The sequence below is a fragment of the Oryza glaberrima genome, chromosome 6, assembly GCF_000147395.1.
Source record: "Oryza glaberrima chromosome 6, OglaRS2, whole genome shotgun sequence".
NCBI lineage: Eukaryota > Viridiplantae > Streptophyta > Magnoliopsida > Poales > Poaceae > Oryza > Oryza glaberrima.
Genome location: NC_068331.1, coordinates 12389245 through 12406489, shown reverse-complemented (window position 1 = coordinate 12406489; position 17245 = coordinate 12389245). Strand labels below are relative to the sequence as shown.

Sequence of the window (17245 nt, the reverse complement as noted above, 5' to 3'; positions counted from 1 at the left end):
TGTTGCCTGTGTTGGATACTTGGATCAGTCTAGTTAATTTGCCATAGCATTTATGCGTATGCGTATATCGACACATTTGCTAAAGAAGGTGTGTGAGTGTTGCCTGTGTTGGATACTTGGATCAGTCTGGTTAATTTGCCAGAGCATTTATGCGTATGCGTATATCGACACATTTGCTAAAGAAGGTGTGCGAGTGTTGCCTGTGATGGATACTTAGATCAGGCCGTGTTTAGTTCCAAAATAATTCTTCAAACTTTCAAATTTTTCATCACATCGTTCCAATTTTAACCAAACTTTTAATTTTAAATTTTAATGTGAACTAAACACAGTCTCAGTATAGGATTTAGACGACCCTTGGTTAGTAGAGTAGGAACGTCTGACGGTCTGAGCGATATATTTGTTCAGAGTGAACTGTTTATTATCACGGTTTTCATGCTCAAATCTTCACCATCTCTCCGTTCTTTTCTTCTTTAGGACGGGATAAGCATGTGGATGCCTTGCTGTCTTTCTGGCTTTATATATTTGTCTCTTCAACGTAACTCATCAAGTCAATCACACTCTGAACTCTAATAAAGTGCCTTTACATCAGTTGGCAACCGTGTACACTAATCCTTCACACTTAATTGATTGCTCCACAAGGAATTGGGTCGTCGATCTTACCACTAGATTGAATCGTGACAAAGAGATCAGTACTACTCCACATACGGATATGGCCGAAATTTCACATATATATATATATATTTCAGGCTCTTAGATGCTATGCTCAAAATTATCTGAGCTGAAGAGAATTCTGAGTCTGCATATTCAGCATACAAGTCCCAGTACTGCTTCAGTAGCAATAATTGATCAGGTACGTCAGAACTCCCTCTATCTACAGATATACAACCTTTGTTCCAAAATATAAAAAGTTTTAGAGCTGGACACGGTTATTAAAAATATAGGTAAAATTAAATAGGTAGATGTTGTAATTGGTTAAGAAGTAGAGGTAGGTGGAAAAATTGAATGGTGGAGGGTTGGGAAAGTAATGTTAATGGAGAAGTTGTCATATTTTGGGACAAATCCTAAATGCTAAAATTTGTTATATTTTAAGACAGAAGGAGTAGCAATTATTCAGGACAACCTAGTATTATGAGCCTGACTTAGGTTAAGGGTGTATAATTCAGTACTAGTTTACTATATATTTTAGGATGGAGGACGCACGTGTATGGCTATTTTCTTTAAAAATGATTCACTGCAATATCAGTCCCTCTCAATGGGAAAAAGGTTTTCTCCCAAAACCATTTAATCCTACTTATATTGCAGCCATGAAGGTTATTTTGCACATCAGCAGGTGATATTTTCGTCATTTTTTCTCTGTTATTCTACAGTAGTACTATGCTTTGTCATTTTAGTACGCATTGGGAACATCGACCGCAAATGATGACCCCAACGGACAGACGTGAACGGTCCATCAATTTTGTTTGTTTATCATATGAATGAGGGAAGCCGCGCTCACTGTAGCTATTTTTATAGGGAAAATTAGAACCATATCATTATAATTTTATAAAATTTAAGATATGCCATTCTGACCTATGTCATTGACTCATGTGGATTCTATATGTCATTGAGATATCGATAGCATATCTCAAACTTTACAAAATTCAAATAGCATGGTTCCAATTTACTCATTTTTATATGGGCTTCCAAAATTGGATCCACCGCTACACGTTTGGCTGTCCCAACCTGCCCCAGCTAGTGCAGTAGTATTTGTGAGTAGATCGACTTTTATTTTACAGAACAAAAGAGTAAACATTTGCTCTGTTTGTTTCAAAAAAAAAACATTTACTTTGTTAAGATGATGGGTCTTCCAAGTTTCAGATTGCACACGCTTGCTCATTTGATAACCATTTTGACTGTAATTTGTTTTTGAAAACAAGAAAGTTGACATGATTTTCACATGTATACTCCTAATTTCTTCTGAGAACAATAAACCTGATAGAATTAGCTAGTAGCAGTACAAATGCAGCCTTTAACGGTTCCACGCGCTCGGCACGTGTCGCTCTAATACTCTCCTCTCCATGCACCCATAAGCAGCAGTGTTAGCCTGTACTCCATCTCACTGTCAGTCACATGATGGAATCAACGCGCTGTCCTCTCATTCGCGCTCAAGATCCCAATCAGGACACCTCAGCCTCAGCCGCTTGGATCTCGTGACACTTTTGTTTTGCCTTCTGTTCGCCTTAAAATGAGTAATGTTCAATTACTCCCTCTGTACCAAAATAACTTAGATCATGAGACTAAAACTTTTCAATCTCTATCACATCGAATATTTAGACACTAATTATAAATATTAAACGTAGACTATTAATAAAACCCATTCATAATCTTAGACTAATTCACGAGACGGATCTATTAAGCCTAATTAATCCATGATTAGTCTATGTAATGCTACAGTAAACATTCTCCAATTATGGATTAATTAGGCTTAAAAAATTGTCTCGCGAATTAGCTTTCATTTATGTAATTAGTTTTGTAAGTAGTCTATATTTAATATTCTAAATTAGTGTCTAAATATAGGGACTAAAGTTAAGTCCCTGGATCCAAACATCACCTGAAATCTACCCTCACATCCCATCCTAAATTAAGGCCCTTTTTGGGGGAGCTTCTCCCAGCTGTAGCTTTTCCCAAAAGCTGCTTCTGCTAGAAGCTGCCCTAAACGGTCTACAGCTTCTGAGAATCTGTAGTTACAGATTCTGAAAATTGAACTAAGAAGACAGAAGCTGGAGAAGCTAGGTTTCAAAGCTTTTCCAGATTCTCATAAGCTGGCTACCAAACAGCTGCTTCTCAGAATCTAAAGCTCCCCAAACAGGCCCTAAGTTATTTTGGGATGGAGGGAGTACTTATTATATTTTAAAATACTAGCATAATGCTAGTATGTTACAACATTTATTTTATAAAAATAGTTTAATGCTCGTACGCTGTGAATCCTTTTGAAAAATACGAAACACCGAAATATACCCGTGCAACATTTTATTCTAAAGTAATGAAAGATCTAAATATGCCAATTCAAACATGAAAAAGCAAAAAGGAAAAGAAAAATACATATATCTATGTCTTCCTCCTCTTCGGCGGTAGGCCACTGTATTAGCGCCGAGATGCCGCGCTGGCAACTTTTTGCTTACCTGCACACCATGAAGCATCCACTCTGCATACACCATCCTTCCTGCTGTCGTTGTTGATGAAGATTGAGGAGGCCAAGCTCACCGCGGCACTGTCGAGGAAGCAAAGGCCGAGTTGCTCCGATCTCATCATGGTTAGTGCCCCTCGGATGCGGCGTCCCTAAGCTTGGCATGGTTGAAGTCAAGCGAAAGATGACAACGGCGAGGCGCCGACGATGATGGAGACCAACCTAATGCATCCCGATGGCACGGCAGAGAGCGAGATGCACTTCTCATGCTTGCCGTCGCGATTTGCCTCACATCTTATTTGGCAACTTAAGGAAAGATGATTGGAAGTTTAGATCAAGAAATTGATGGTGAGAATAACATGAGATTTTGGTTTTTAGTCCCATTTTCTTATTTTATAGAGGCGGTGGGAATTAACAGGGAGTTTAGTTGAAGACTAGATCTTAAATGAAATCAGATGGCTTAGATTTGTTTAGGTAATGTAAAGGAGGAATTTCCTGGCCAAGCCACCCCGGCCCAGCCCTGCTTCTCTTTTCCCCGCTCACGACTAGGGTTCGTCCGGTTGATGGATATTGAAATTAGGGGGGAGTGCAGGTGAGAGTTGCCCTGGGGGGCCATATCAGCGCTAGCGTAAATTGTGCTGAGATGCCTAAGCTCAGCGCCATTATGGCTAGTGCTGAGATCGAGGAGCCAGGGAAGCAAAGCTGCGAGCGGAGTGCCGAACCTCAGTGCTAGTGTAAATGGCGTTGAGATAGCTAAGCTCAACGTCATTACGGCTGACGCTGAGATCGCGGATCTAAAGTAGTCCAGGTGTAAGTTGCTAAGTGCTGAACCCAGTGCCAGAAAAAATGGCACTGAGGTCTGCCATTCCAACGCCAAGTCATTTGGAGCTGAGGTCCTTGCCACGTAGGCCAGGGGAATGCTGGGCCGCCACCCTGGCAGGTGTTAGCACCAAACACTCTAGCACTGAGCACACGGCTTATTTTTGGTTTAAGTTTTTTACGCGGGCTAATTTATAAATAAGTTTTTCAAAAGAGCCAATATTTCGTACTAACCAAACAAAATATTTAATAGTTTTATCGCTCTAAATTATTAATCCCTACTTAAAAGCTCCTCACAACCAAACACACCCTAGCGCGGTTACAGGGAGAGAAGAGAAGAGGGGAAAATGAATGGCTGAGAGAGCGATGATAGATTGACCGGTGAAGAGAAAAAGGTGGACCCACTATATGAGATGGAGCGTCCGATATTTCTCGGTGCACCGGACGTTTTCGTTTTTTTAAGCGTTTTCGTTTTTGTTTATTTTCGATATAGGAAGGAGAGATATCCATCCGGATCCCGGAAGCCGAATCCATCCATCCATCCATCCCATACTGCCCTTACGATCGAGCTGTTTGATATTCGTGCAGATGAGCGGATTCTCCGCGGCAGCTGCTGCGGCCGAGCGGTGCGCGCTCGGCCTCGGCGTCCACGCGCGCCCCGCCTCGCCCTTGCCGGCGCTGCTCCCGCCGGCGGCTCTCCGCCGCGGCCGCCGCCTCCCCGCGGCCACCACCACCCTCGCCGTCTCCCGTCGGAGCCTCCTCGCCCCTCGCGCCATCGCCGCTTCCACCGGCCGCGCCTCCCCGGGCGTACGCGCTTTTTCTCGCTCTATCGTGCCCGCCACGTGTTCGACGGTGTGACTCACTCTCTCTCTATGCTTCTGTTTGTTTGCAGCTTGTCGGAAGGTTCACCCTGGATGCCAACTCCGAGCTTAAGGTGCTGCTGATCTACCATGCATTTTGTGGGGGGCGGGTTCACCTGGATCGACCAATTTGATGTGATTTTTGTTCGTTTTAATGGAGCATATGCTGCATAAATTTTTGCAAACACAGGTGACATTGAACCCAGCACCGCAGGGTTCGGTGGCGGAGATCAATCTAGAGGCAACTAACACCAGCGGCTCCCTGATACTGCATTGGGGCGCCCTTCGCCCGGATAGAGGGTGAGACTTATCTTCTGTCCCTGTTGATGACTAGTGCGTGCGTGCATGCCCAATATCAATATATGCTTCTGTGTTACATGTTTTGTATATTTTCGATTTAAGGCTTGGTAATCCCTAACAAAGCTTTTTGACTGTACTTAGAGAATGGCTCCTACCATCCCGGAAACCAGATGGCACGACAGTGTACAAGAACAGGGCTCTTAGGACGCCTTTTATAAAGGTCAGTCTTGCATGACGGATCTGTCTTGCAATGTAAGTGCACATGGTTAGTAATTTCTATTCCTGTCTCGAATTTCAGTCAGGTGATAACTCCACGCTGAAAATTGAGATAGATGATCCTGCAGTGCAAGCCATTGAGTTCCTCATATTTGATGAGGCACGGAATAATTGGTCAGTTCTTTTTGGGTTACCCATCCTACCCTGTTTCTTGGAATGCAGAAGATATCAAATAACAACACTCTACTTTGGACAGGTACAAAAACAATGGCCAGAATTTCCAAATTCAGCTACAAGCGAGCCAATATCAAGGGCAGGGTACATCTACTGCTACTTCTTCTACTGTGGTTCCAGAGGATCTTGTGCAGATACAATCATATCTTCGGTGGGAAAGAAAGGGAAAGCAGTCATATACACCTGAGCAAGAGAAGGCATGTCCTGTTTTTTAATATATGTCACGTTGACTTTTATTATAAACTTTGACCATTCGTTTTATTCAAAAGTTTTGTGCAAATCTTAAAAATATAAATATTGCTTAAGGTTTCTTAGTGATAAATCAAGCCACAACAAAAAAAAAGATATTTACTTCAATTTTTTAAATAAGATGAATGGTCAAACATGATGTAAAAATTCAATGGCGTCATATATTGAAAAACAGAGATAGTACTAGTTTTGGTTTGCCTTATACAACTCAATGGACTAACTCATTATTTCTGTGGTTTTCTCTAGGAGGAGTATGAAGCAGCACGAACTGAGTTGATAGAGGAATTAAACAAGGGTGTTTCTTTGGAGAAGCTACGAGCGAAACTGACAAAGACACCTGAGGCAACTGATAGTAATGCTCCTGGATCTGAAAGCACTGTGACTACTAAAGTCCCAGAGGAACTTGTACAAGTCCAGGCTTACATAAGGTGGGAGAAAGCAGGCAAGCCAAATTATGCCCCAGAGAAGCAACTGGTACTACTCTAAATTATCAGCTCAACAAGCTTTTGCTAAGGTGACTCTTTATGAAGATTTATATTTTGTTTTTGCCAGGTCGAGTTTGAGGAAGCAAGGAAGGAACTGCAGTCTGAGTTGGATAAGGGGACCTCAGTTGAGCAGTTGAGGAACAAAATTTTGAAAGGGAACATTGAGACAAAAGTTTCCAAGCAGCTGAAGGACAAAAAATACTTTTCTGTGGAAAGAATTCAGCGGAAAAAACGAGATATTGTGCAACTACTTAAAAAACACAAGCCTACTGTTATGGAAGCGCAAGTAGAGACTCCTAAACAACCCACTGTTCTGGATCTCTTCACAAAGTCATTACAGGAGCAGGATAACTGTGAGGTTCTAAGCAGAAAGCTTTTCAAGTTCGGTGACAAGGAGATACTGGTTAGGATTCTTGACTGACATTTCATATTCACAAACCTTGCATCCACCAATCTAATCTGGCTTAACTGTTTTTAAGGGAATTACCACCGTTGCTCTAGGAAAAACCAAAGTTCACTTGGCAACAAACTATATGGAGCCACTTATACTTCACTGGGCGTTGTCAAAAGAGAATGGAGAGTGGCAGGTAAAAACAAACATGTTTGCAACTCCTAAAGCTATGAACTCATCATCTGAAATAGACAATGTGGGCCTGTACTGATGGGGTGCTTTGTAACTGTGAAGGCACCTCCCTCAAGCATATTGCCATCTGGTTCATCATTGCTAGACAAGGCATGTGAAACTTCATTCAGTGAATATGAATTGAATGGTCTGCATTGTCAGGTATGGATAATTTTTATCAGCCTATTATTTTCCATTGTCTTTTACATTTCCTGTCATCTAAGTACTTCCCCATTTCCAGGTTGTTGAGATTGAGCTTGACGATGGTGGATACAAGCGGATGCCCTTTGTTCTCCGGTCTGGTGAAACATGGATGAAAAATAATGGCTCTGACTTTTACTTGGATTTCAGCACCAAAGTTGCAAAAAATACAAAGGCAATTGCTTCTGTCCACTTTTTGCATAGCAACCATGAAACTTTTTTCCCTTTGTTTTAAGGATAACTTTTTTTACGATATGTTTTAAGGATAAATTCCTCATATGCCACTGAATATTTGCTATATCCCTTATTTTCCACTCATTTCCTCACTGATATATGTCAATTAGCGGCATGTAAGAGATGACTTAGGCCTTGTTCGGTTATGCCCGGATTCAATCCGGACCGGGAATGACAAGTATAGTAAGAAATTTATATAGATACAATGAGAGACCGGGATTTATTCCGGGCTGGGAACTAATTTACTCATGATATGGACAATAAGAGACCGGGAATCAATCCACTAGTCAAGAGGTGTGGAACTAATCTGAATGTTTTGTTGTCCCTATCATGAGTAAATTGGTTCCCGGTCTGGAATAAATCCCGGTCTCTTATTACATCTATCATAAATTTGTTACTATACTTCTCATTCCCGGCCCGGATTGAATCCAGATGTAACCAAACAAGGCCTTAAAAATTTTCAGTGGCAAATAAGAATATCTAAATAATTGTGGTAAAAATCACTTACTAATAAACTGTTGAATATATTCGTAATTAAAGGATACTGGTGATGCTGGTAAAGGCACTGCTAAGGCCTTGCTTGAAAGAATAGCAGATCTAGAGGAAGATGCCCAACGATCTCTTATGCACAGGTCAGGTGACACAATATCTATTACTTGTATGACTTGTTCTGTGTGTTAAAAAAATCCCTGAACTACCTTTATTCCTCTACAGATTCAATATTGCAGCAGATCTAGTTGACCAAGCAAGAGATAATGGATTATTGGGTATTATTGGCATTTTTGTTTGGATTAGGTTCATGGCTACAAGGCAACTAATATGGAACAAGAACTACAATGTGAAGCCACGGTAGATACTTGTTTCATATTCTTCAGTGAATTTTCTCTCTGTGCAAAAAGAAATCAAATTAACTACATAAGTACTTTTTTCTTGTGATGGGAATAAAAACCTTCTAGTCCTAATAAAGCATAACAGGAAAAAAAATAGAATGCTGTTTAGCAGACTGAACCTATTCTATTTGCATATCACACAAACATGACTTCGTTGCATCTTCTTTAACATCCATAATGATCTACAACTATGCAGTGAGATAAGCAAAGCACAAGATAGGTTTACAGATGATCTTGAGAATATGTACAGAACTTACCCACAATATCAGGAGATCTTAAGAATGATAATGTCTGCTGTTGGTCGGGGAGGTGAAGGTGATGTTGGTCAACGCATTCGTGATGAGATATTAGTAATCCAGGTAAATTAATGTTCCTAGGTGAATATCAACTTGTTTGTTGATCAACTTGAACTATACAACAATAAATACTAGTTGGTTGGTATTGTAGAGAAATAATGACTGCAAAGGTGGAATGATGGAGGAGTGGCACCAGAAACTGCACAACAATACAAGCCCAGATGATGTAGTGATCTGCCAGGTAATTGACATGCAGATATTTAATGCCATACAGATTTCAGCATTGGGGTTTTGATATTTATGGACTTGTGTCTCTTCATGGGTAGGCCCTACTTGATTATATCAAGAGTGATTTTGATATTGGTGTTTACTGGGACACCTTGAAAAAAGATGGTATAACAAAAGAGCGTCTATTGAGCTATGATCGACCGATTCATTCAGAGCCAAATTTCAGGAGTGAACAGAAAGATGGCTTACTCCGTGACTTGGGCAATTATATGAGAAGCCTCAAGGTATGTCAAACATCTGGCGTAGATAATTGAGATATCTATGCAGTATCTTTACGATTTTACGTAAATTTTTGCTTTTGCAAAGGCCTTATTTTGCTTTGTAGTTAAGAAATATTACAAGATCTACCCTAAACAATATACTGCTAATCACATATGCTGAAAGGTGGCATTCTCTGGTAACAGTACATGTTATTATGTCCCATATGTGCTGAATAAGGGTCGAAAGATTAGGATAAAGGCTAGATTGCTCTCGTTGGTACTGAGCTTGTCCTGATATTAAGAGACTCTGGTCAAGCTAAACCTAACTTTATGTTTCTTTTTTGCTTAATTGATAATGTTTCGCTTTGGTCCGTTTTAGATGGAGGGTACCCTGATACAATCACTGCGAATGGTAACATGCTCCTTAAGAGTAAAATCTGCATAATTGACATCTCCAGTGAAATCCCATTTCTATTATTATTTTAGGGAATTGCGGCAGGAATAGAAATTTATCTCTTTGCCTTCATGTATGGGAATCTTAAGGAAATGAAACAAAAATATCACACTATAGTTTCTACGTTTCATATAGTTTACCAATCATTCTCTTGAATCGTCTCCATTATCCAGCACCCCTATTACTAGCATTGTTAATAAAAGGCAAGTGTTAACATCAAACTACTCCATCCAACCAAATTTACCAGGCGTACACATTCCAAGATTCAAACTTTGTAAGTTTGACCAATAATTAGGCTAATTATATATACATTTAGTGATATAAAAAGGTACCACTAGATTTGTATTTCATTCTAAGATTGCAAGATTCATTTGTATGTTTTGACCAACAATTAAATGGTGCCGCTAGATCTGTATTGCAAGTATATTGTCTTGGTCTTCTAATTAGAAAATTTGTCATTTTCATAATTATACTTTGATTCAATAGTATTGTACATTTCTACTTCTGTTTTCTTAGGCAGTGCATTCTGGTGCTGATCTTGAATCTGCTATAGCAACTTGCATGGGATACAAATCAGAGGTACCATTCTCATGTCTGTTATACTGTGAAAGTTTCATTTGGTTATATATGATGTAATTGTTTCTTTGGGATACAGGGTGAAGGTTTCATGGTTGGTGTTCAGATTAATCCAGTGAAGGGTTTGCCATCTGGATTTCCTGTAAAACATCCTTGCCTTCTTTTTTTTTTTAAAAAAAACACATTTATCATAATTAAAAGCTCATAATATTCATTACTTCAACAGAAATTGCTTGAATTTGTACTTGACCATGTTGAGGATAAATCAGCAGAACCACTTCTTGAGGTGAGCAATACTAAACCCAGGCATGTTTGCAATATTTGGTGCCTTGTCCAGGGGTTTACCTCCGTTCCATTATCTAAAAAAATAAAGAAAAACAAAATTACAAGACAATACTTAGATTTCTTATAAATGACTGATAGCTGACCTGCCTAATCCATCTGGTCTTTGCAACTTCCATATGCATCCTTTGTTGCCAATGTTGAAATGCTACCTTGCAGGGGTTATTGGAGGCTCGAGCTGAACTACACCCTTTGCTCCTTGGCTCTCCTGAACGCATGAAGGATCTTATCTTTTTAGACATTGCTCTTGATTCTACTTTCAGGACAGCAGTTGAAAGATCATATGAGGAGCTCAATAATGTAGAACCAGAGGTTGGTTAACACAGGATGTTGCTATAGGTTACATTATGGCATGTGTTTGTTCTCACATTGTATCTTGTCTTTTTGACGATTCAAATGTATTAAGTCATGTTCCTGTTTTATCTAATCCAGAAAATTATGTACTTCATCAGTCTTGTCCTTGAAAATCTTGCTTTATCCACCGACGACAATGAAGATATCCTATATTGCTTAAAGGTACAACTGTTCTGTTTTTTTCCATGTTATGTACACAATTGTTTAGAGAAATTTACCTTAGTTGTTCCATTTTCCTAATCAAAGATACGAATAGTGGCAGAGCACAACATAACTATTTATGTATATCAGACAGCTGCTGAGAATATTTGTCATATTGCTGTTCATCTGTGCTTGTTATCCTTTTTTCCATGTAGCAATTAGTTTGGCTGTTGTCCTGAGTTTTCTTTTTCCCTGAAATAATTAAAAAAAAAGAATGAATCGACTGTCTTCAGTATATAACTTTGACCATCAGTTTTGGTTTATAATTAGAAACATTTTTTAAAATAATATTATGAAAGTCACTGTTAATGATACTATGGAAGTATGGATATGGTACCGACGTTCTTGTTTTAGATGTTTTACTGGAATGTATGCAGTCATCAGTTTAATTTTCTAATCTCTTTTTCGCACAAAATTATTTGGATTTGTCATGTGGATGATACTACTAGATTTGCCATAAAAACATTAATGTCGTTGTATGTTTAATAATTTTATTAAGTTATACATTCAAACAAATAATTGTTAAAGGTGCTTGTTGGTAATGGTGGCTGTCTGAAATGACAAAGTTAAAAGGAGCTGAAGTTGTAGCATTTTCATGTAGCCAATCTTCGCATTACAAAGATGCCTATGGTTGAGTGGCATATAATGCAAAAGTGTCTTTCTTTATGGACTGGAGTGATTATAACTAGTTTTTTAAAAGAAACTTTTTTATTTGAACTATTTGTGATTTATGCATTACAAACTTTTAAAATGCAAACTAACCTAGTATGTGTCATGAAGGGATGGAATCAAGCCTTGGAAATGGCTAAACAGAAAAACAACCAATGGGCTCTCTATGCTAAAGCATTTCTGGACAGAACCAGACTTGCCCTTGCAAGCAAGGGAGAACAATACTATAATTTGATGCAGCCCTCAGCTGAATATCTTGGCTCGTTACTTAACATTGACCAATGGGCAGTAAGTGCTTAGGAACTTCAGCTATTTTTCTATCCAGACACTTAGGAACTAGTCTTAAGTATCATTTTTGGCAGGTTAATATCTTTACAGAAGAAATTATTCGTGGTGGATCAGCTGCTACCCTGTCTGCTCTTCTGAATCGGATTGATCCTGTTCTTAGGAATGTTGCACAGCTTGGAAGGTAAACTGCAAATTCTTGATTATCATTGTATTCTTTACCTTGTGCCTGACATTTATTGCCTAACAGTTGGCAGGTTATAAGCCCAGTTGAAGTATCAGGTTACATTGTAGTGGTTGATGAATTGCTTGCTGTTCAAAACAAATCCTATGATAAACCAACTATCCTTGTGGCAAAGAGTGTCAAGGGAGAGGAAGAAATACCAGATGGAGTTGTTGGTGTTATTACACCTGATATGCCAGATGTTCTCTCCCATGTATCAGTCCGAGCAAGGAATTGCAAGGTTTTCCCAGTTCACAGTTATGTGCAATCTTTAATAAGATTCGTCTTTTTTATTGATGTAACATTGACTATCTTTTCTTTTTGAAGGTTTTATTTGCAACATGCTTTGATCCTAACACCTTGTCTGAACTCCAAGGACATGATGGGAAAGTGTTTTCCTTCAAACCTACTTCTGCAGATATCACCTATAGGTAATTCTTGTTATTGTTCTGTGAATTACATATATGATATATCTGATGATGTGTGAGCTATGCTACGGATTTCATCATGCTAGTAACTTATTTTTTTCAGAGGTTTCTTCTATGAGACTAGATCGTTTTTATTTAATACCTTAAGTTCCGGTTAGGGTGAGGATAATTAAATCTCTTGGGAACTACTGGTAGTTGTTTTTTGAAGGACAGTTTCAATACCATAACAATGGCCAGTAAGATTTGGTTTACAGGGTTAATAAAATCTTCAGTTATATAGGGCCTGTTTGGGTGAGCTTTTAGCTTCTGCAGCTTCTCCCAGAATCAGCAGCTCCCCTAAACAGTCTAGCTTTTGGTCCAGATTCTGAGAAGCTGTAGTTGTAGAATCCAGAAAATGAACTAGAAGCCAGAAGCTGGAAAACCTAGCTTTTCCAGATTCTCAGAAGCTGGCTACCAACCAACTGCTTCTCCGAATCTTAAGCTCCCCCAAACAGGCCCATAGATAACCAGCAGCTTAAGTCCCTTTACTATCACCATGTGGTGATTTCAGTTAGTCAAGTCAACCAGTTTTTAATAGCTTAGTTTTTTAGTGTTTTTTTCTTGATAATGCACAGCTTTGCTTAATTGTCCATCAAATGTTTACATTCCAGTATCTACCATTTGATAGGGAGATTCCAGAGAGTGAACTGCAATCAGGTTCTCTAAATGCAGAAGCTGGCCAGGCAGTGCCATCTGTGTCATTAGTCAAGAAGAAGTTTCTTGGAAAATATGCAATATCAGCAGAAGAATTCTCTGAGGAAATGGTAAATAAAACAATTATACTCCGTTATATTAATCGACTTCTTTTTGAATTAAGACTTTGCCGCATTAGCTGTTGTTATTCTTTTTCCCATTACCTTTGACCTTGAGCTAGCTTCACTATTCATTGTCAGGTTGGGGCCAAGTCTCGCAACGTAGCATACCTCAAAGGAAAAGTACCCTCATGGGTTGGTGTCCCTACATCAGTTGCAATTCCATTTGGGACCTTTGAGAAGGTTTTGTCTGATGAAATCAATAAGGTTGGCAATTTTTTTGTGAACATTAAATACTGACAGGAGCTTGTGATTGTGTGATGAGCCTGTTTATTCTTCAAGATCAACATATACTTACAAAAATAAAAAAAAAAAGTACAGTTTGATATTCTCAACCAAAGTTCTTTTTATGTTTCTATCAAACGACATTTTCTGCATTCCAAAGGTCTCTTTTGTATGCAAAACCCAGATAAGTTTCTAGCAGGCAATTATTTATTGATCCTTTAGTAGCATCTTCAGAAGCCGGTAGGTCTAGCTCATTGCATTACATCAACTAAATTAGCTGGTTTACAATGACACGTTGAATATGTAATGATTTTTGAGACAGTTGATTGTTTTTTCTTTATTGGCAGGAAGTCGCGCAAACCATACAAATGCTGAAGGGAAAACTTGCTCAAGATGATTTTAGTGCTCTAGGCGAAATACGGAAAACTGTTCTCAATTTAACTGCTCCTACTCAACTGGTAAGATATTATAGCGCAACATAAAGCTGATTAAGTATTCTCCATCTCCGCATATTTCAATAGAAAAAATAGAACATAAACTCTTGTTTGCATTTGTTCCAATCAAAAACCTAAATCTTTACTTTGTTTAAATTTTCTGTTTGGAAGAACAAGGCTTATTTCTTTTCTTTACCAGATCAAGGAACTGAAGGAGAAGATGCTAGGCTCTGGAATGCCCTGGCCTGGAGATGAAGGTGACCAACGTTGGGAGCAAGCATGGATGGCAATTAAAAAGGTCTGCTGTCCTACCATTCATACCGGAGATAGATCCAGACATATATCTCTCTTAGTTCTTTCTTTTAGCTCTTTAGAATACGTTTTACCAGTTTAAATACTGGAATTGGACTTCTTTGCATATAACTTTAGCTTCTTTGCATAGAGTACATTTTCTCATAATATATTCATGGGATCATTTGACACCACAAATGGCACCTGGATTTGTTATGGGTAGGGAGAGTTATTAATCGTAAAATACGAATGTTAAAGAAGCCCTTTCTAAAAGTGGTCATCAGATATCTAACTTTATTGTATTTAGGTTTGGGCGTCAAAATGGAATGAAAGAGCATATTTTAGCACTCGTAAGGTGAAGCTTGATCATGACTACCTTTCCATGGCTGTACTTGTACAAGAAATTGTCAACGCAGACTATGCCTTTGTCATTCATACTACTAACCCATCATCGGGAGATTCGTCTGAGATATATGCTGAAGTGGTGAAAGGGCTTGGAGAAACACTTGTAGGAGCCTATCCTGGTCGCGCCATGAGCTTTGTATGTAAGAAAAACGACCTTGACTCTCCCAAGGTAAAAGATTTCTTATTACCACTTGAAATTGTATGTTAAGGTCTACCTGAGCTAAATGCATTCCATTTGATAGGTACTGGGTTTCCCAAGCAAGCCAATTGGTCTCTTCATAAAGAGATCAATCATCTTTCGTTCAGATTCCAACGGTGAGGATTTAGAAGGGTATGCTGGAGCAGGACTGTATGATAGGTTAGTGAAAGTCCATCATAATTTTTGTAGTTCGCTCAAGAATTTATTTGGCATTACAACTAAGCTGACTGCTTGTTTCAGTGTCCCTATGGATGAGGAAGATGAAGTCATACTCGACTACACCACCGACCCCCTCATTACAGATCAGGGATTCCAAAAATCTATCCTCTCGAGCATTGCACGGGCTGGTCATGCCATTGAGGAGCTTTATGGGTCCCCACAGGATGTTGAGGGTGCAGTGAAGGAAGGGAAGCTATACGTAGTACAGACAAGACCACAGATGTAATCTATATGTATATTTTACAGCCAAGTCAATCAGGCAATGTTGTAGAGTAAGATATACGGGCCGTGGGACATGTATAACACGTTACGCCCTTTTTTTTATTATTTGCTTGCATACTCACAATACACTAATTTATAGGGCTTATTTTATCGCCAATAAGTGTAATCTGACTATGATCATAAATAAGCCTCCTAGGCTACTGAAAACCATTAAAGGTTATTTTGATCAACTGGATTTTGCGTCTGCAATGATAATGTAAATATCAGTGGTCTGCTTGCTTTTGGTCCTATCCCTTTAAATAAAGCCAAGAAGTTGAAAAGTATCAGAAAGTTCTTATAAATATATGTTCTCTGAAATGGACAGCTACATGGAGATATCTGAAGCAAATATTTGAAGAGAGCTATCCCCAGTCGACTGGAACCAAATACTGAAAGACACAAATGGTGGGATTCTTCAGCCTCTGTTCTTCCACTCAATATTATCGCATGCAGCTCAGGAATGGATCAGTTCAGTATGAACTGATTAGACCAATTAAGTACAGACCAAAGAGCATCATCAGGTGCTGCAGCTCTAAAGGGGAAAAGCCAGGGAGGACTACTACCAAGTGCTGGGAGTGACGGTTAATTCAACGCCTCAGGAGATCAAGGAGGCTTACAGGAAGCTCCAGAAACGACACCATATCCTGATATTGCTGGCTACAAGGTGTGTCGTCCATCCGCATCCGCATCTACTTCGATTTTGGTGTTGCTAGCTACAGGGTTCAGTTTTTAGTTTCTTGGAAGCCCGGATAGAAATGTTATACCTTTATCGATATCAAGCTTATTTTGTTCTTTCTTGTGGAGTTTAAACGTGAAATTCGCACTTGAATTTTCAGGGTCATGCATGACTACACCCTACTGCTGAATGAGGCATACAAGGTGTTGATGAGGAATTAATAGTTCAAGGAACGGTGATGCTAGTGGCAGAGGCTTTGGGAGAGGTTTCACTGGAAAAGGGTACAGTTGTTTGTAATGGGCCTGTGAGAAGCCATGCACTCTTTGAGGACGAGAACAAATACATAGGTACGTAGCATCAACATTTCTGATCATATATGAAGGTCTCCCGATACATGCCATCGTAGAATTAATTTTCGAATGGGCTAAGACCCATCCATTAATTCCAACACTAATTGGTGCAGAAGATACAGGTACCAATAGTTGTTCGAGTTTCTAACGAAGCATACACTGTCATTCAAACTGTTTGAGGCACTATTTATCAGGGTTCAATCTTTTGTTTTCAACGTTTGTCTCAGGGGTACCAATGTACTAAAATTATTTAAATTTTTGAACAAAATTTGAACAAAATATTGCCAAATTTACAAAAAAAATTGAAAAAAATAAAAATTTCGGATGTAATAATATCATATCGGGGTCTAATAGAACCAAAATGTCGTAAATTTCATCCCGGAATTTTGAACCCTGCTATTTATTAGTTCCATATCCATTGCTCCATTGGAGATTTTTTATACCAATATTTTTTTCATCTAAACACATGCATTCATCTAATTTGAGATGTATGCATGCAAATCCAGCATTTAAATTTATAGGCATATTCTTACATGTGTACTGATTGTTCCATCACATCAAACTGTTCGTCCAACAAACTACTAAATCCCTGGTGAATTGTCCTTTCTTGCTCATCTCTCTACTAATGCAGCAAACAATTTTGCTTGAGTTCAGATGGTGTTTTTTTTTATTTTGGAAATTGGAACTGTATCGGACATTTAGTTAAATAGACAACCTAGTTATTTTGTTGGGCATCAGGCCA

At 38.9% G+C, this 17245-nt stretch overlaps 1 protein-coding gene across 1 annotated transcript; it reads left to right on the top strand.

The window, feature by feature from the left end:
* Positions 1-746: 746 nt before the first annotated feature.
* On the top strand, positions 747-15669 carry LOC127775867 (alpha-glucan water dikinase, chloroplastic). The gene is made up of 33 exons (XM_052302178.1): positions 747-850; positions 4574-4792; positions 4878-4919; positions 5036-5145; positions 5287-5365; positions 5444-5535; positions 5618-5792; positions 6091-6318; positions 6397-6732; positions 6809-6916; positions 7015-7113; positions 7193-7327; positions 7927-8018; positions 8101-8235; positions 8473-8635; positions 8724-8813; positions 8899-9084; positions 10031-10093; positions 10170-10232; positions 10317-10376; positions 10592-10744; positions 10865-10948; positions 11768-11944; positions 12019-12125; positions 12192-12405; positions 12492-12595; positions 13260-13395; positions 13525-13650; positions 14016-14126; positions 14302-14400; positions 14701-14967; positions 15041-15156; positions 15238-15669. Exons 1-33 carry the CDS (start codon positions 755-757, stop codon positions 15440-15442), a joined length of 4470 nt encoding a protein of 1489 aa, XP_052158138.1. The 5' UTR covers positions 747-754; the 3' UTR covers positions 15443-15669.
* The last annotated feature ends 1576 nt before the right edge of the window (positions 15670-17245 follow it).